Raw genomic sequence first — 20,678 nt, forward strand, 5'->3', positions numbered from 1 at the left:
GAATATATTTCATTTTGCTCATAATTTATAATGGACAAAATTCCATTCTGGCTTAATTAATTTACGACGGTTACTAATTTGGTTAAAAATGTTTTTAGCACAATTACATTTTGACAAGATTCACATTGGACACTATTACTTTTGATTCAACTTCAGAATGGTCATTTCAAGTGGACGATTTTCCATTTGTACCTAATGACAGTAAATCGATAAAACGGTGTTCGTCTCTTTTTATCCCGCGGAATCAAAAAGTGACAGTTATTTTAACACGTGAAAAAATGTGGATAAAGCGATCCATAATACACCTGCAGGACACTGCATGCTGCTGGGAGGATCGTTAGCTGTCGATGTTCATACGTAGTCTATTTAAGCTAATATATCTATAGTTTACGCCTAACTAGCTACCTAGTAGCTACCTCTAGTAGTGGAACATTGCATCTCCACACATTGCGCGCGCGCACTCCGTGTCCGATCGGAAGAGTTTTTGTTAATTGTTTAACTTCGTGAGGTAATAGGAAACCATCTTTACGTGATTGGTGAATTGGTAACTATCCTGCGCTGCTTTCAATTTTATTGTTTACAGTATTGATAGTTTATGTTACAATAGGTATATATGCAAGTGGTCTCCATCGGAAACTGTATTTTTTACAACATTAAAAAGACTAAAAGTTTACGATTTCATTGTCATTTAAATTCAAACGACTATTTAAACCAGGCTTTTAACATGTATTTTTGTTTTTCTGAGTTCCCGATATTTTGTTAGGTACTGGTGCAAAGGACATTTTAAGTTTTAATGGAGTCGTCCTTATAACACAATAAATAAGTACTCCGCTTTAAATAGTAGGTACTTATATGTCACTCGCCCTAATCAGGGCGGCTCAACACAAATACTTACTCTATATAAATAAATAAATAAATATTATAGGACATTCTTACACAGATTGACTAAGTCCCACAGTAAGCTCAAGAAGGCTTGTGTTGTGGGAACTCAGACAACGATATATATAATATATAAATATGTACTTAAATACATAGAAAACAACCATGACTCAGGAACAAATATCCGTATCATCATACAAATAAATGCCCTTACCAGGACATTATTATTTATATTTTAGTTTTTCTGATTTCCCGATATTTTGGTAGGTACTGGTGCAAATTACATTTTAAGTTTTAATGGAGTCGTCCTTATAACACAATAAATAAGTACTCCGCTTTAAATAGTAGGTATTTAGGTACTTATACGTCACTCGCCCTAATCAGGGCGGCACAACAAAAATGCTTACTCTATATGTGAAATAATACAGAAAATACCTACAGCACCACAAGAAGAGGCAAAGATCAGGCAGTATTATCACTAAAAAGCGAGTTTGGGCAAATAAGTACCTTTAGGGGAAATTAACAAATAGTTGCGTCGACGTCTAGACTGATTTTATATTGCTTCATGCTCATGCTTCAAGCGTTTAAGTTATTTTTATAGAGGATCAATGAACGCATTTAGTTTTTGTAGACCTGTAAAACGACTTAATTGGTTCATCGCCTTTTTTGCATTCTGGTTTATAGCTTATTGCCAAAATTAGTTACTATCAACCTGATCGTGGACCCAAAACTTACTTAAAAACAAATGAGGTTATTAAATGAGTTCAAGTTGACCGTCATTTGCATCTAAGGTGCAAAAAATCAAGATGAAAACTTGAAAATTCTGTTTATCATTTGAACGGATTATTAATAATTGTCGTGTATAATTAATCTATATATATATAATAAGATTAATAAGTGTTCCGTGAACGAAGTTTTGTACGGAACACTAAAAATGAATCCCTATTTCCCTTGGTCACGGCATCACGCGTGAACGGCTGGACCAATTTCGCTGATTATTTTTGTATTGTGTTCGTTCTTGTCAGCAGGAGAAGGTTTATATGAAACAAAAAATTAAGAAAGTGCAAAGAAAATATATAGGTAGGTGAAACGAAGTCCGCTGGATCATCTAGTTTATAATAGAAACCGACGTTTTAAGACCCCGTCTGCAGTTAACCAGAAGAGGGCTCGAAACTAGGGAATGCTCCCGGTACTGAGTTTGTATGGTGAGAACTAGGGAGTGCTCCCGGTACTGGTTTCCTATACAAATACATTACCGGAACCGGGAATTCCCGGTTCTCGCCATATCAACTCATTACCGGGAGCATTCCCTAGTGAGAACCGGGAATTCCCGTTTCCGGTACTGTATTTGTTTAGAAAACCAGTACCGGGAGCACTCCCTACTCGAAACGTCGAGACGTATTTTAAATGTACTTACGGTATATAATTCGTTTAAATTACTTTAATTTAACGAATAACTATCGCGGTAAACGAAAACAATATGGAAAAATTCCGTATAGAAGCTAAAGCTTAAACATTTGCGGAATTTGTGTAATTATTCCAAAGTTACCAATAACGAATAGTTTAGCAATATTGTTGCCTTAATATAGAAACTCGTCTTGACCAAATGATAGTTATTTAAATATAAAAATAACGGTTTGTTTAAAAATAGAAACAGTTCGTTAGTCTTAAGATTAACATACTATGTTGCATTCAGATTAATTATGACTATATTTGTCAAACAAACAATATAAAAGCGGCATATTTAAAATTACATTGTAAATACGTCAGTATATAAAGCATTTTTTTTGTTAAAATACGTAAAAAAAACTTATAAAAATATAAATGAACAAAGCTTTGGAAATATGTATAAGCTAGATTACCTACTTTCAGTGCAGAGCGCCCCATTTCCAAAACAAAATGAACATACCTAGCGTAGTTTCGGCAGTAAATGTACCTATTAAATAGCTAAATTAGTTTAAAAATATAGGATTTATAGCACAACTTGGTAATTTTATTAAATACACGCCTTGAAATTCTAGTTTATTATTGGTATATTACGCGTCAAATGGTTTGGACGCTTAATAAATTGTAATTAATCTAGAGTTTTTATGCTCAAGCGGTTTTGGCTGATTTCAATATTATTTTGACTACATCTGGTTTATCTTAACATTCTGGCTGAGATCCTGTTTTGAATCTTAATATTTGTGTTTTTTTGTCTCTGCATAAAAGCTGATATCAAACCAGTTATTTAATATCAATACATGCAAATCTAAAGCACCTACGACTTGGTTTTTTGATGGTATGGGACGTGTTGTGTTTATTCTGCTTGATTGGTATTATTATTCTTAGACACTGCCCGACTAAGATAAATCTTTAACCTACCTATAAACTAATTTCGAAGTCTCTACAAGAAAACAAATATTATCCTAACAGAAACAAAATATTCTGTTACAAACACAAATATTCGGACTAGCGAACTATAAGTTTAAAAACTAGCTGGGCAGCTAGTATTGTTTTTGTAACTCCAAGCATCCCAAAAGACATTGTGTTTTAATGAACACTAATACATTTACAAAGGCCATCAACTCGCGGTACAGTCACCTGCAATAATATATTACACTACGAAGGCCGCAATAATATGTGACACGATCTTATTTTTAGAGCCATAAGAACGTGTCACATATTTTTGCGGTCTTCGAAGAGTAACATATTATTGCATGTAACATATTATTACCTACGAATACGATTATCGCACTTGTAACTTGAGAGCGTGATAATGACGTGATCTTCAATTGTCAAGTAACGCTTTTTATCACATAGATAACGCCATGCATAAAACTGTATGCCTTCTGGTTATACGCAGACCACAACTGTTGCGTATCACGCACACGCGTATAGAGTTACCCATCCGGATTTCTCACGTAACTATTATGCGTATTAGTTATTGCCTTAAAACGGAAAACGTTAAATTTTATGAACAGTACACACTGTAAATTAACAATGGATTGTTTCCGTAAGTAAACAAGTGTTTTAACGCTAATTAAAAAGTTATACGACTAATACACGCTAATCTTTGTTTTTATATCCTTGAAAAATTGACAATTCGATTACCATAATTTGTCTGGCTGATCTATTACTTTGGAACTAAATTTGTACAAAAGCAGGATGATTGCGTAGTAAATTGCCCAATCGAAAACAGATGTGATCACTGACCAAGCTGTGATACAAAAACAAAACAGAGTAACATTTTGTTTTTATTTGAGATAATTAAAATTTGAATATCAAGGTCAAGCGAATCAAAAGCTCTCATAGATACAGTAAGGTAGAAATACTTGTGCTCGACGCTGCACTAGTATTCGACATGGGCACTTTATGTCAAAGTGACAAGGATTAACCTCTAGCCGCCCATACGTCAAACCTTGCCAAGCAAAATAAAATTTTATTTTGTCAACACAAAGTTCAAATTAGAATGGAACAGGAGACCTTTTTATAGGTCTTTGGGCGGTTAGAGGTTAAAGAATACAGAAAAATCTTCGCCGTTCAAATTTAACCTATATTACTTTGACATAAAGTGCCCACGTCGAAAACTAGTCCAGCGTCGAGCACTAGTACTTCTACCTTAACACTTATAACTAGAAGTACACTGAGGGCAAGGGTTACAGCCGTTACACGGCGTGATTCGGGAAATGAATTAGAGATTGACTAGATACGATATTGTATATATATGTGACGCTTACGCTATTATTAACGTCGCTTCAATATTATTGCGACGCTATGCAACGTAAGCGCCAGCCGCCATAAGGTACCTTTTTCCGTGGAACGTCACATAAATTTACTATTTCATATCTAGTGAATCTCTAATACATTTCCCGAATCGCGGCGCCAGTCTCTTTCCCTAAAATAAAGTCTCGTTTCTCGTTTCGCTAACCCTCAAATTCACTTTCGCGTTTATATGTATATTTATAATGTATAGCTCAATACAAGGTCTTTTATTGATCAGAGACACTAAAACATGCCAGTGCATGACATATGAGTTGATACATTGTAGTCGATCAAGGCGAGTGGCAGCGGCGACAATATAAAATACCTGCTTGGCATGCAGGAGGCGATGGTGTTTTCACTATCGTTCAATGCCTTATTGTCTACCTAAGACACTTTCTTTAAATAAACTTTGCCATAACTAATTGAATTATGTTTACGTTCGGTTTCGATTTTGGCACTATTTTTTGCATGTTGGTTATTTAACAAAAAAAATAAAATAATGTGACGTGTGAATTGAGAAAAACATTTTTTATTGTTTTTACTACGAAACATCTTGTATTAGTTATAATAGATTCTTTCGTTTCATATTTATCTCTTGCCCATATGCATTTACATACTATTTTACTCACATTAGCATCTTATTACACGTATTCACTATAGTATATTATGAGCTTACAGAACACAGACCTAATTTCGTGCAAATAAAAACATGATTTTAAACATTATTACAAAATTAACTCAATTGTGGCACTTTTGTAAAAGTGTACAAGATATTAAGCAAGCTTATATTTTCCCTTTACTTCTTGCTACGTGTGAAATAAGTAAAAAAAAACACAAGTACTTGGGCGAATCAAGTTTTAGGCCGATACTAATCTATCCACGACATTTAAACTTCAATCAAAAATATCGCTTATAAAAAATAATGTATTACTTTTATATAATTTTATGTTTAAACAAGCGAGTTTCTCTCTGATAGATCTAAGACAAATATTAAATTGGGAACGAACGTGGTTTTCGGGTAACGACAGAGACGTGAAAAGTATCCCTATTATAAAACTCGATTTGCCCATTTAATCTAGCCATGGTCGCAGAATAAATAATAGTACTAGGTACAGAAGACTCACTCTCTAACAAAGCGCGTCTGTTACGATCAGGACAGATATGGCCGCTAGGTGGCGACAGCGCCACGCGCGGCTTATGGCAAACCCCAAAATTTAGGTCGAACGGGTGTACTTTTAGCTACCTGTAGCAAAGCGACGAAATCGCGGAGTGAGACACGCCTGCCATGGTTGAACATGTTGTGATGACAATGAGCTACAAGCGACTCAAGAATGCCGGAGCAAGATTAGTGCCCACGCACAACCTTGTCAAAACTAGACCGTCATACATCACGAGAGCAAAACGCTCAGCTTAAGAATAACTGCCTCAAATCTATCAACTGTTTAAAACAATAACAGCGATTTCACACTAAGTACACGGTATTTAAAAGCAACCTTCATGCTGCCGACTGTAAAACGAATTGATTTTTAAATTAACCATATCGACCCCGATTATTTGGAATGCAGAGCGTTTAGGCATTTTACGTAAAGTACTTGTCCAAGGGGGAGGCCTATGTTCAGCAGTGGACGTCTTATGGCTGAGATGATGATGACGTTACTTTTGTAGGTTCCATTGTAAGTGTAATATTTTACATAGCTTGGTTACAATAACATTCGGCATTCCATACAAATCTTAAAACAAGTAAATGATATTTGAATTATGTTATTTAATAGTGCCTCTCGCCCATTCCAATTAAATACATGCACGGATATTACGTACGAGCGAAATGTACGATAAGTAAATAACACTTTTCAAATAACATTCTGTGATGTCATACGTTCGGGTAGCCATACAAAACTTACGAATTAAACTTAATGAATCTAACCTACGCATAAGTTAAGGACAGATTTAGTCGACTTGCCGATTTGGAATCAGTAAATAACTTTTGGTTTGTTTTCCAGGTCCAGCCGCTCGCCGACGCAACTGTGATGAAAAATGTATAAGCAGGACCTTATTTTACTGGTAAGTTCATTCCAAATTTTTACTGAAAATACAATCTGAACATTTTTTTTTACTTAAGTAATGGTCAGCAGAGGTTAGATGAACATCGGAAGAAGAGAATACCTACAAGACATTTTGTATGTCATCTTTTTTCTCGGCCTCGGCCAAAATTAAACTATATATCTTTCTCTAACATTACCTCACTTTACAAGACTCACTTTTTGAAAAGTTTCATAATAGTCGTCGTGGGAGCCAGTATAGGTAGCTGTACAAACTATGTAATACTCGTAAGTGTAGGTAATATCCTGCGTAAAACCAATGTCTTTTTTAAATCTTGGTATATTTAATAGAAATCTAGTCCATAAGTAAATTATGATCAATCCACACGTTGAATTAAATGTTGGTTAAACTCAAAAAATATTTAAAATATTCTACAAAAATAGTGTAGACGTAGGTAATTCCGCCTAACAATTGTAGGTACAAACTATTTTACTCATAATACCATTAATATAAATAGTTCCCTGTTAGCCTGACGGAAAGGAAATCGACCATGTAACGCTGCATGCCTACGCATGCTGCAAATTGGGTGCAATGCAACTTTTTCTTCCAATTCCTTCACTTCCTCGACTAATCTTGATTGACGCGAGGCCGATTCTGTTTAATCTATTTGTATAAAGTATAAAGAAAGGACGCTTAAAACAAGGACTTTCATACATTGACCCACCTGGTCCTATCTCTATCACACGCGCTTTATTATAGCAAATTATGGGACATGGGGGACAGCAATAATCATAATTTACGCGCGTGCGATAGAGATAGGAAAAGGCGAAATTCCTCGAGCTAGGCATAATTTTTTTATTTATGTCATTTAGCGTCTCACGCGCACCAATAAGTGCGAGCGAGGTGCCTAATGTCAGGCGTAGCTCACTCCGCGGTTTTGTCGCGTCGCAACAAGTCCGTCCCACGCCAATTTTGGTGGCTAGCCATAAGCCGCGCGTGGCGCTTGCGCCACCTAGCGGTCATATCTGTCCTAATCGTGACGCGTTTTGTTAGAGAGTGAATCTTCTGTAGGTACCTAGTACTATTATTTATTCTGTGCTAATGTCACGCGCCCACCAATCAGCGTGAGCGATCGTCATGGTCTCATGAAAACAAGATCAAACTCTAAACAAATTGTTAATTCAGAATCTATCCCTGGCCACTTCGAGACATTCAATTTACTTATCAATTAAAATGCAACGAGCGAAACGATGACTTACTGTTTGCTGATTGCGCTTAGACTTTGTTAGAATACTTTTCGCTCATGTGATGTAAGACAAACATGAGTTTCAAATTGTTTTGTTCAATTATCACTGTTGCTACTTGGAGCTATGGAGTTTGTGGGGTATAATTTTGCTTATATGTAATATAATATTCAGAATCACGAGAACTATTTATTTATTTTATTTTTTATTGCACAATACATGAAGGTACAAATGGCGGTCTTAATGCCTTAAGGCATTCCCTATCGATCGATCTAAAAAGAAAAAAAAATGTGTCCCAAAAAATTTTTAAATTTTAACGCATTTTGTTCGGACCGTTACAAAACTGACACTCATAATTTGTATGAAAAACTGGAGACACTTTTTTTCTTCTCATATAATAGTAATTGTGATACTGAGTCTAAATAACATAAAAGTTGATGGTTTTTTGAAAAAAAGTAATATGGTAACATTTTTTCTGAAAACCTCCAAGAACAAACATTTATTGTTCTTAAAGTTTTCTAATACTTAAATCAATTTTACCATTTTTTCAACAGCTCTATAATAAGGACGTAGTTTGCGTCTTGGATAAGGTAATGTTTATATTAAATATCAACGTGTTATTAATTATTATTTATATGATTAATTTATTAATAAAGCGCATTTGTAGGGCGAAGAACCTGTATGCAAAGTCCAACGAAGGATTAATGAAGTAAAAGCTCCCACGGATGAATTTATTCCATCATATGACCCTTACATACCAAGGTCCAACGTAAAGTTGTACAATTGCTCCGAAACAGTGTGCAATGCATTAAAACTAGAATCCATAGCTCAGATCACATCCCCCGTTATGTTCTTGCAATCATGCTATTTAAAAGCACCCGAGAAGTACGAATGCGAGAGAGTAAGATACAACTATTTAAAAAATATCGACAAATTACTTTTCTTGAAAAATACTATGCCCGACAAGCAGTTTTACATGGTTGATTGTTTAGTTTATAAGAACGGTGAGCGTGTTTGTCATAGCAAGGACAGTGTCGACTCTCATGCAAAATTAGTAGACGCTGGGAAAACAGTGAAACCGAACGAGCTAGCCATACTGTCGCAGGATGAATTCGTATGTCAACAGAGCGCAGAAGAAGAAGTCCTCTGCGATCTCAACCCTTATATACCTTTTGCCACAGGGCTTAAGTTCAAGGAATCCCCAAAAATCGTACCAGAAGTTCTTCTAAAAACTAAGAAATTTTTCGTTCTGCTTAAATTAAAGTGCTGGAATCCGTGGTGTGGATACACCGGCCGAGTATTAAAAACAAGGAGACAAATGTTTTCATACAAACCTCCCGGTGGTGATATTTACCGTTGTTTTTATGCTAAAAGACAGCAGATTTGCAAGAGAATTTCAAGCGTATATGAAGAGCGAGGATATCTAGTGGGTCAATAATATTGTTTAAACTTGATTAATAAAAATAGTCTCAAAAAGCATTTTTAAACCAGCCCTAACCACATTTCCTTGGAGCGAAATACCATAAGGCGAAGTGAAAGTGAATCGGGTCATACTGGCCGCCATAAAATTACATACGGTGGTCCCATTATGTTATTATTACGATTGATTTCGTCATTGCAACAAAGGACTGGGTTCTGTTCTTTCCCAATTATTTCGTTCTATATTTTTGTGCTTTAAAGTTTGCAACATGGTATACCTAAGAACCCAAAATGTTTTTGGTCATAATAAATAGATTTGCTAACGATAAAGTGCATAATTATATCGATTTTTAAATTCTCTTGAGTTATACTAACATTAAATTGATTTTACGGTTCAATTCAGGTTTGTTAGTGACTCGCGCGATGTGTTTAAATCTTTTTAATCGTTTCCAGGAATAAAGGCCTGTACACACCGGATGCGTGTGCGTAGATGTTCACGTGCACGTGCGCGTTGTAATATATAGTTTCTTATGAGAGACGACACACCTCTTGCGTGACGTGTGCGTACACGGCTACAACATTTTAGCGCACGTGCATGTCTACGCACACGCAGCCGGTGTGGCATGGCCTTAAGTCGTGCGCTGGTCGCTAATGGTTGAAAATATATGGGTTGTACCTACTGTAAAATAAATTTAACGAAACACATACCTATCGTTTAAAAACCAAGCCCGCTTAGTCTCAATAACTAAGTAAGTATCGTTACACAACATAACAATCGAACGGTACCGGTATAATGATTTCCTAATGTGCCGAGATGCATTTCAGATAACGCGTCCTTCTTTGTATTCGGTGCTATACAAATCCAATCACAATATTAGATCTAGATATTTGTTGGTAAACAAATCGATATTTAAATCAGCAGTTCATTTGTAGGTATTATTACGATTGGGGCTATTTGGAATACATGTTTAATGAGTAGACAACAGGCTCCCTAAGTGAGCCCTGGCTAAATGCAGGGATAAAGCTCTCCAGATTAAGGACAACTCATGCTAGAACGATCCGGGCCCGGACAGAGCTGTCCAACACTTCGTTTGCTATGAAAGCATCACCTGATCACCGATCATTTATTATAGAAAATGGGGTGTCGGACGCCCCGATGATTGCACCTTAGAATACTTGTAAGCATATGCCGTATATTTACACCCAAATTGTACCAACTATAAATAAGCAATAGAAGAATACTATTATCAAAACAATATATAAAATATGTTACTTAATATCAATATGGACGCGCAGGCACATTTAGGAACAGCACGCACAGAAAATAAGACTTCAATTCGATATCAACATAAGTGACATAACTTGCGAAATTTGTGCCCCGCATTTAAACATTTAACCCCTGAAATAAATTTAAGTAGGCACCTTTTAGGTAGGTATTTGATTATGTTTACAAGGAGAGCAAAACTAAGTTTTACACAGAATATATGCCAAAGGAAATCATTTTTCATGTTACACGCCTAAAATAAACGCAAATCAGTTATTACGTGCATCGCCTACGGCTAACAATAGCGACAAGAACTATGAGCCCGCGCCGCCGTTCCGTGGAAAAACAACAAGGTAACAACCATGGCTTTAGTTTATTAGTCCGTACCTACGTAAGCCAACAGACAAGGTATTTCAGTGAATATAAAATAAGGCGTATGTGCCATGATATATTTTTTCTATTCGTGGACTTTAATTGTTGAATTAAGACTTCGCATACCCAACTGTATTTAATCGCATACTTATAGTTGGTCAAGCATATCTTGACAGCAGACAAAAGGCGACAAATTTGAAAAATGTAATTGTTTTGAAAAAATTAAATTTCGCGCCTTTTTCTACTGACAAGATTGCTTGACCATCTACTCGTAATCTCGTAGTTAATATTTCAGTTAAGTCATCTGTAATGAATTTGACCAATCACGTGTCGCTAAAGGATTGAACAAAAGACATCAATGCGCTACCAATAAGAAGTGCGTTGATGTCTTTTGTATTATCTTTTTATTTACTGAGTATAAATAAGTACAACAAAAAATTGCGTCATTTTTTTTTATTCTTGTATTTTAATACAATACTTATAAATATTATTTAGTGAATCATCGGGATTTTCTATCTACCTCTTATCTGTACTATAAGAGATAAGAGGTAGATAGATCTATCACTTAAGCTTTTTTCATACCAGCCACATTACTGCACCGTTTGCTCTTAGTCTTGCTCGGAAGTACGGCCGCACAAAAACACACAATACGCATTCTTGCGAGATTGTTAACAGTGAGAATTATTAGCCACCGATATAATTAACAGATAATCAGTACCATTGTCAGACGCTTTAAAAAGAACTTGTCTTTCCTGTAATAAAAAAAAATGAATAGGAGTGTAAGAAAGTCATTATAGGCCTAGCCATTGATTTGATTAATATTACAGCATTGGTTTTGCTACTTTTGTGATAACCTGTCTACCAATGTGAGTCCAGAAATAAATGCCTCAACTCCTCAAGAAACAGATTTATTATTTGAAAATAGACTATTGGCGTGTATAATTCTGAAGATTGCACATTGCACTGCTCGTGATCTCTGAGCATTATCACAAAGTCGTGATACAGATTTGAATACAAATCGCACATAAATGCTTTTTTTTCCTAAAATGTATTCATTTGGCACTTAATTTCGAAAACAATGATGACAATATTATAACTACGGTCAAAATCAAAAATTAAATCAGGTCTATATTTAATGAACAATCAGCTAAGTTATCAGATGCTTTATTATCCCTGCAGAAAAGTTGACAAAGATGTAACCTAGTCTACTTTTCACTGTAGCTCACTATGAGTTACAAATTTAGTATTGGTTGGTCATAATAGATACAATGAATTTTTGTATATGTACCTCCAGGCGGCTAGGCTAGAGGTTATTTACTTTACATAAACATGACCGTTTGTCGTTGCCTATACTGTTTCTGTCTCAAATTCATAATCGAAAGAACATGTAAAATGTGTAAATTAATACTTAGATACCAACGTTATGCAAAATATTGATTAAAAGTATCGATTTCTGTGTCGATTACATTATTGGTAATGATTTAATGAATTAGGAAGTCAACTCATATCAAACCTGTGTGGGTGGCTCACGTAACGCAATACATGAAGCCAATTTTTTGATGAAAATTCTTAGAAATAAAAGGTACTTTTAGTATTTTTCAAACAGCATGGGCGCGGTGACAGATGTCATCTCAGCACAATTTTGCAAAATTTTGCGTTTTAAAGTTATATAGGTATTGTATAGAGATTTCATCACTGTAACGTACCCATGATGTCTCATAGATACTATCTTCTTCTTCCTCGCGTTATCCCGGCATTTTGCCACGCCTCATTGGGAGCTTGGGAACCGCTTGACAACTTATCCCAAGAATTGAATGAATGAATGAATGAATGAAAACATTTATGAATTGACGTACCTTTAGAAAGACAATATAATTAAATAAATAATAAATAAATATCTCGGGACACCTTTCACAGATCAACCTAGCTAGCCTCAAACTAAGCAAAGTTTTTACTATGGCTGCTAGGCGACGATATACATATTTTACTTATGTTATAGATAAATACATACTTATATACATAGAAAACACCCATGACTCGGGAACAAATATTTGTGTTCATCACACAAATACATACCCTTACTGGAATTCGAACCGTCGGCTTCACAGGCAGGGTTTATACCCACTAGGCCAAACCGGTCGTCCAAATAACAGTTTATAAAGAGGTGGAGGATTTTGTGACCGATGGAATGCCAATGGCTCTCGATGCTGAGACAAAGAGCGAATGTGGAGCGAGTTTAGAGCTACTTATTAATGCTTGCGTAACTTGCGACCGCACCGTAGGGCTGCCACATGCGATCGCAATCAAGATTATGACTGTCAACCTTGAAGTTCTTTGGTAAAAATAGTTGTTGGGACAAACGCATTTAAGAAAAGGTCTTACTTATTCTTTCTTTTAAAATTATGGGAAGCTCTTAAGAGGGAAGCTTAGCTACTGACAAAAGTAACTTTCTTCATATAATTTTCATTTCGAGAGAAACCGTTTGCCATAAACTAAATCTTAACTTATCACTTTGATTTTGATGTCGATCTCTTCAGCATAATATATTGTAGGTTTATAGGTTTCACTTTTTTTAACAGAAATATTGTTTTGTATGGCATATTTTGTAAAAAGGAAAACCTATAAACCTAATATTCATTGTGTCAATAGCATACTAAAAATTATGAAGAATGGAAAATATTTAGGAGTGGAAAAACGTTTTCTCCTTTTGTATGGACGATCACGTGCTATAATGCTTCTCTCTTAAGTTAACTGACTTAGGGCGGGAGTTTGTCGGTTAGAAGATAACCTGAAATGGGGAATCGGACCACAAGGTGATACATTCTGAAAGTGTGGAGTCCCCCAAATATCAATACACTTGAGGCAGTGTTCTTTGTGCTCAACTATGTGCACTGAGGAAGATCTCCTGAGAGCTACACCCCGAGGGCTAGAAGTGGCAAAGTATTGACAAAAAATAGTTTTAATAAAGATCCCTTCACACGAAGAGTGGCAACCCTAAGCGTAGGCTCCCCGGTGCAACCGCCACTCTCACGCTGACCACTGGTACTCGTATTCTCGTACACCCACTAATTTAGTTCTAACTCGATTTTACCGCGGGTAACTATTAAATCAGCCCACTTGCAAAATCACGATTTTTGTGCAAGATGTTTATGATCAGATTTCTCTTTGGTCTTCTAATATACAAAGTTTTAAGCGGTTACGCCTGTGTAATTATACAAGTTCTAGCATGAGATAAAAATATAGGTATACCTATTTAAGAAAACCTTAACTAGGTACTTATAACGTTCTCTTAGTTTAGAAATAGCAATGTGGGCCTTATTTGAATGAAATGTTTATTTTGTGAGATGTTGATTTAAGTCCGAGTACCTAATAATGAGTCTTCTGCAATGTACTATTACAGTCGCCATCAAATATATCGGAGCGGCCAAGGTGCTCAGAAATATCAGAATACCCCTTCAATGTCAAGGCGTTAGAGTGCGTGTTCACATACTATGGGACCAACCCTAAAATCGGGGAAATTTTTTTTTCGGGTTTTCTATAAAAAATGTCTACATCTGATCAGACAAAATGTATGAAAACGTAAAAAAAAATTCGGGATTTCGGGGTTGGTGTCATAATAAAAGTAACTCAGTTTAGCGAGTAAAATCGAGCCCTGGATTTAAAGCCCGATGGTCAGTAACACACTGTATATATTACTTGTTACGATACTTATACCAGCTTATACTATCAGAATTGGGTTCAAAAACAAGTTCTGCTAAGTGCCGATTCAAAAGCTGTTTTGTGATGTAATAGCTGATACAGGTACTTGCTCTTATCTTGCTCAACCGACCCGATACAATTAGCTTTTTTACTAAACACATTATATTATATGTACTGACGCTTTTGACTTTATTAGGCTTAGGTAACATGATCATTTGAAATGACGGGACGACTGGATAAGTACATTGTATCAGATAGCATTTTTTTTGTCTTTATTACTTAGAAACCCGGGACTTGGACCCGGGTATGTCCTTAAACTACGTCCAAGACCACCGGTGGACGGGCAGCAGCGTCCCTCAAATTCGGTGTACTCGACTGCGATCGCCAACCCGCCTGCCAAGCGTGGCGATTATGGCATTCATAATGCCATAATCGCCACGCTTGGCCCCATAAGGGGGAGGCCTATGTTCAGCAGTGGACGTCTTATGGCTGAGATGATGATGATGATGATGACTTAGAAACAAACAGTCTTACCCATAAAACATGTACGTAAATAAGCTAACAGCTAGAATTTCTCATAATGTAGACCTATAAGTTTTCTATATGTAAAACATATTTTTGTAAAAATGTCGCTTAGGGCCGAGAAGAGAAAAATATTGGGACTTAGTTTTTTACTAGCTTATACGAGTATCCCACAGCTGGGTAAATTAGACCCCTCTTTCATGCCACTTGGACAGGGCCAGGAACTTAGATAATTTAGTAAAAAAATGGGAACATTTTGATTCTAATGTCTATCGTCTAATCTAAAGTACAGACGCTAAGCACGTAAAATTTCGCACATTGACTTACCTTTTCTTATAAAGATAATTATCGCACGCGCATAATTGTATTGCTGTCCCGCTCATGATGCCGGGGATCAATGACACTGTGCGAGCGAAATAGCAATATAACTACTCGCGTACAGCGAGACAGGAACAATGTACGAAATCCGTAGTGCTTAGCGTCCTTACTTTAGCAAAATTTTAGAGTAATGAGTTAATTTACGTTTCATACACAACTTACATGTCAATTGCGTTTCTAGAAATAATCGAAAGAACAGTTTTTAATTTCTTAATAGTATATAAAATAGAACAAGTACAAGTACAAGGTCAATGCGTAAACCTATGGCTGTTATGGCTAATTACCATACAAAAACAATGTCGAGTGAAACGCGCATTGCACCAAATTGCATTACATTTCAGGGCCGCGCAATGTTTTATACCTAACAATTAAGAAACTTATACGTTCAACAATTGCACTTTCGGTTTTTGCATTGTTAGCGGATTGCAACATTTAGCTGTCATATTATAAATATGTGAAATGATATAAAAGTCATAAGGTATTCTAGGCACCAATACCTGTACGAGAAAGTACGAGCGGAATGCACGCGTGAATGATAGCATAATGACATCATTTATCAACAGGCGCATCGGTAAATATCTAAACATGCACTTGATTTCGTCCCTAAATAAATTGACTGTGACATCGTCCCCACAACACGGCTCCAACCCTACACCTCTGCCTCGAGAAGATTTAAATCCCCCTTCAATCGGAAGAGGGCATCCCAATATGGGACCGGCAATAAACGGCGGGAAACATCTATTCTTGATGACGTCACTATATAAATTGATCGAGACATCGCGGGCGTCAACGCTAGGTACAACAGTAATGCGTTGCAGTCGCTATTCAAATGTGACCTTAATGAGCGCATCGGTAACGCACTAGCAATCAGCCGTGTCTAAACTTGCACTTGAAACCGAGTTGTCGTCCCTATATAAATTGAAAGCGATGACTATGACCGCTAATGTCGGTCAAGGCCGCGCGATCTGAGCCACGGGGCGCAAGGCGTAGGCGTTAGCGGCGTGTTGGTAAACTAGTGGCTCAGGTCGCGTAGCCAAGATGCCAATCGCTTACGCTCCGTAGCTATCGAAACGCAACGGTCACTGTCGCGCTAATATAGAAGAGTATAGAGAGACATAATGCTTTCCGTTGTCGAAGCGATAGCGATTGTAACCTTGGCTATGCCGGCAGAGCAGTTGTAGCCCTCGCGGATCCGCTTGGCTCTACCCTTAGTAGTTTTGACAATATCACAAAAACTGACATCCCGATTCGAACTTTAAGATGCGTCAGTAAATAGATCTAGAAACGATAGGGATTAGATATGTCCGTTCAAAATGTGACGTTTCTTCAAACATAAATGCCACTTTTGACACTGACACATCTAATCCATATCGTTTCTAGATCTATTAATTGACGTATCTTAAAGTTTGAATCGAGGAGTGACTCGACAAAAAAATCTACGTAATTCAATCGAACCTACTCTGCTCACCAAATTTCACGAGAATCGGTTGAAAAATGCGACCAGAGAAGAACATCCGCTCGGTTAAAATGTTTTTTTTTTGTATGTCTGGGTTAGAGATGAAAATGGCGAAAGATTCATGTTGTTTCTTTCGAAATTTTGTATCTTTCCTATTAAATACATGTAACTTAGACTCTGGGTGTAGGTAGGTTTTGTAGGTAGGTAGCTTGCTAGGAAAGCTCAACGCATTGAGCTCAATGCAATAATTTTTCCACAAACACATTATATACCTTCATTTAAAACAACTAGTAACGTAGGTTTTTGACTTAGACCAATCTGTATTAATGCTTATGCGTGCACCCGCAAATCGACGCTAACGTTTGACAACTTTGGGGCTCGCTCGCAGTTGCCGAGGCCACCTACTTCACACAGGTACAATACGTAGTACATCTAATGTAGGTACTTTTGGTAAATGTAAACTATAAGAAAAGGTTCAGGAACAAAAAATAAAAGAGCGTACTCCCATCTTAAAGGCCGGCAATGCGCTTGCAACCTTTCTGGTGTTGCGGGTGTCCATGGGCGGCGGTAATCGCTTACCATCAGGTGATCCGTCTGCTCGTTTGCCTCCTATTTCATAAAACAAAAAAGGAAAAAAAAAAAGGCAGCATCAAAAGCAGCGTAGACGACAATTCTTGATGAAATGTGTCATGGATTGAACATTCTAATCGCGGCAGTAAAGCAGCAGCGACCGCAACGCAGTCGCCTTCCAAATGAAACTAAAGTACATTTATTATCGTATCCAGTTAGTTTTTTGAGGTTGGCATTAACATTCCAATTCCATGTTTGGCAGAGACTAAATTGGCATTATGTAATCATTTTAATTGATTGTGAAAGCGTGATAGGTAAATTATACCAATTAATCCACTTCACCCTAATTTGAGTAAATATCTGTGATAATGATAAAGTTAGATACACACAAGGTCAGAGGCTTCAATTTTACTCCTTTCGTGAACTTAAAATTGTAAGTGATTATTTACACAAAATTTAGTAGAATTATACAATACCTAATACGCTTTTCTTGGCATTAGGTATGTTACGAATATTTTGGGTAGCGAAAAATCAAATCAAAATTGATGAATTCATTTTTGACATTTTCTAGCAGTGTAGTCGACAACAATGCTACTGGTGCAGTCTAAACACTAACAAAAAATACAAAAATACAAAATCGTTTATTTGTCCAACATAGGTATGAATAGTACATAAGTACAGATACGAACTAACGTTCTTAATTTTGCAATGTCCGTATTTTTATTTAACATATAAGACAAGTAGAAAATTAAATGAATTGTACAAAAAATGTACAACTATGTACTTACTGACATCAACAAAATTATCTTCTTAAATGAAGATGAAACTCCCCATAGCATAGCAACTACCTTGAGCGAGTAACATGACAATGTTTAAGCTATAATTTGACCTCAATACCTAGCTAATACATGTCGTTAACGCAGCTGCTATAATCAACCGATTATAATTATAATCGGCAAGCCATATAAGGCTCTTTGCGTATATCACAATACGAGTAATAACATTGCATGTTTAAACAAAGGTATTACAAAAGGAGTCAAGGTGGGCACTGCCGCATCTGATGAGGCACGCGATATCCCACTACCGTGACTGCATGTCATGTCATCGTCTAGTCGAAATTAGGTATTAAAGTAAATACCAACATTTTGCTGTCGGAGACTGTCGATCTTAGTACAAACTTGTATTCTAAATTACTTTGGACATAATGTGACGAAGATGCAAATCAATAGTGTGAATAGTATCCAATAATACAGAGTCAAGTCGAAGGTATCAAAGCACAGCGCAAAACACCACTGAGATGGACTACAGAAAGATGGGAACAAATAAAACTTTCATTTTGGCAATAGACGATTTCGATTAATTCTTATAAAAAAATATGAGAATTATCCGAGAAGAGAGAAAAACTTTCCGACGGCACATCATGTACAAGTAAGATGGACTGATCAAATAAAGTCAAAACGTCAACGTACCGCTACTGATTTACACGAAAGCTATAGGAGAACAAGAATTTTCAGACAAGGGAAAAAGTGGATAAAAGTAGAGTCACATTGTGAAGAAGGGCACTAAGCTAAAAGTGACGAAAACTAAAAGCTTGAGATACTTGCAGCTTTATAAAATCGACCCCTGAAAAAGGGTCGCTTGATACATAAAACGGAAAAACGGATCTAAATCGCGAGTGCACAACAACCATAATAATAAATCAAACTCACGTAATTAACCAACCATTATTAAACATGACGACCTTTTTTGTGCCGATGTTTTGCCTCGCGACTAAAGCTCACGGCTAATTAAAATTTAATCCCGACACCTTACACGGAAAAAATATAAGTACATAAAATAATAGTCGACCTTCGCTGTACCTGATATATCTGGCAAACGCCTAACCAAGGATCGCTCACAATGGATTAATTTTGTATGCAAGGTCCCAGAAGTACCCACGTTTGGATCCAAACATGACAGACGTAATTTAGCTGCGCCCCCGAATATACCTACACGCTGATATGATACATAACAATATAGCATAACACAGTGATTCATACACATTGAAACAAAACACTTTTGAACAATTCAAGTGAACACTATGACATTGAAAAGTGCATTACACAATACTTACGTCATAAGAGCACTGTACTCAACTGGCCCTCTTGACATAATTGGTAAGACCACAATATGGTGTCAATTGATTTAGTCTGCGTGAAGTTTTTTGCAAGTTAAGACTTTAAAACACATTTCTATATCATCATCATTGGCCTTTGCGTCTATTGCAGACAATTTATGGTGTAACATACATTACACCGCCCGGAATGGAATTAAGGAAACGCAGGGATGTCCAGCACCTGCATTACCCTCTCGGCTTCACTGTCATATCCCACAGGAAAGGAGAGCCGATACGTGTGGAGACATCAGGTCTGCTGCAGGAATCTGCCGCTTATTTTAGGTTGGACCCTACTCACGCCTTACGTTAACTCCATTCCGGGTTTTAATTTTGGAGTATCCTTCTCCTGGATGGATTGCAAGCCAATACTAAGAGGCCAATCTTTGACGAAACAGCTTATTGCTTCGTTTGTGGACTTAGTCCTCGCCCTTATCCTATGTGAGGGTTGAAACTATTCTAAAGCCGGCCACCACACGGCAAAATTCCTCTATATCATATACAATTAAGAAGTATAAAAAGGAAATAACCGATTAGTACAATGTCATATCTACGTGTTTAACAACGTGTTTTTGTTACGTGCTAAATACATTGATGATTCACTTAATCCGCCAAAAAACAAACAAATACCGACAAAGTTAATCATCGCCATGTAATTAACTATGCTTGCCCACTTGATGGGTGTATCAAGTGGGCAATAGTTACATAACAAACATGCTTGAAGCTGTCAATGCCTTATCTTATCTTTTAATTAAAATGTTGTCCATGTTACTGATTAGAATGAGGAAGTTCCGGCCTCCGTGAGAAGCCTTCCTTCCTATCACCAACTCGTTCGAACAGAAGGTACCTAAATGTCAGACACATGATGTGTAAGCATGTGACGCTAATTACGTAATTATTACATAAATTATGTCAATATTTTATTTCGATTATAAGAAT

The 20,678-nt window shown here is 36.6% G+C and overlaps 2 protein-coding genes across 4 annotated transcripts in view; both read left to right on the forward strand.

Moving 5' to 3' along the window:
* Positions 1-20,678, forward strand: part of LOC134666110 (uncharacterized) — a 54,809-nt gene that overhangs the window by 2,854 nt on the left and 31,277 nt on the right. The window contains exons 1-2 of one of the 3 annotated variants that reach the window (XM_063523259.1): positions 426-544; positions 6,624-6,684. In XM_063523259.1, the coding sequence (XP_063379329.1) occupies positions 6,658-6,684 (27 nt within the window). In that variant the 5' untranslated portion in view covers positions 426-544; positions 6,624-6,657. Of the gene's footprint in view, positions 1-425; positions 545-6,623; positions 6,685-20,678 lie in introns of those variants that run through there. The other 2 variants (XM_063523260.1, XM_063523261.1) reach the window with 2 other exon arrangements.
* LOC134666360 (uncharacterized) lies at positions 7,910-9,655 on the forward strand. Its single transcript, XM_063523501.1, has 3 exons — positions 7,910-8,047; positions 8,462-8,497; positions 8,575-9,655. The coding sequence occupies exons 1-3, from the start codon at positions 7,985-7,987 to the stop codon at positions 9,343-9,345; spliced, it is 870 nt and encodes a 289-aa protein (XP_063379571.1). The 5' UTR covers positions 7,910-7,984; the 3' UTR covers positions 9,346-9,655.

The sequence above is a fragment of the Cydia fagiglandana genome, chromosome 7 (assembly GCF_963556715.1).
Source record: "Cydia fagiglandana chromosome 7, ilCydFagi1.1, whole genome shotgun sequence".
NCBI lineage: Eukaryota > Metazoa > Arthropoda > Insecta > Lepidoptera > Tortricidae > Cydia > Cydia fagiglandana.

Excerpts from the sequence above, each read along its gene's own strand:
- LOC134666360 (XM_063523501.1), top strand. The coding sequence starts at position 7,985 with ATGAGTTTCAAATTGTTTTGTTCAATTATCACTGTTGCTACTTGGAGC. Across the intron at positions 8,048-8,461 it reads GGAGCTATGGAGTTTGTGGG|CTCTATAATAAGGACGTAGT; the intron begins GTATAATTTTGC and ends TTTTTTCAACAG. Across the intron at positions 8,498-8,574 it reads TAGTTTGCGTCTTGGATAAG|GGCGAAGAACCTGTATGCAA; the intron begins GTAATGTTTATA and ends GCGCATTTGTAG.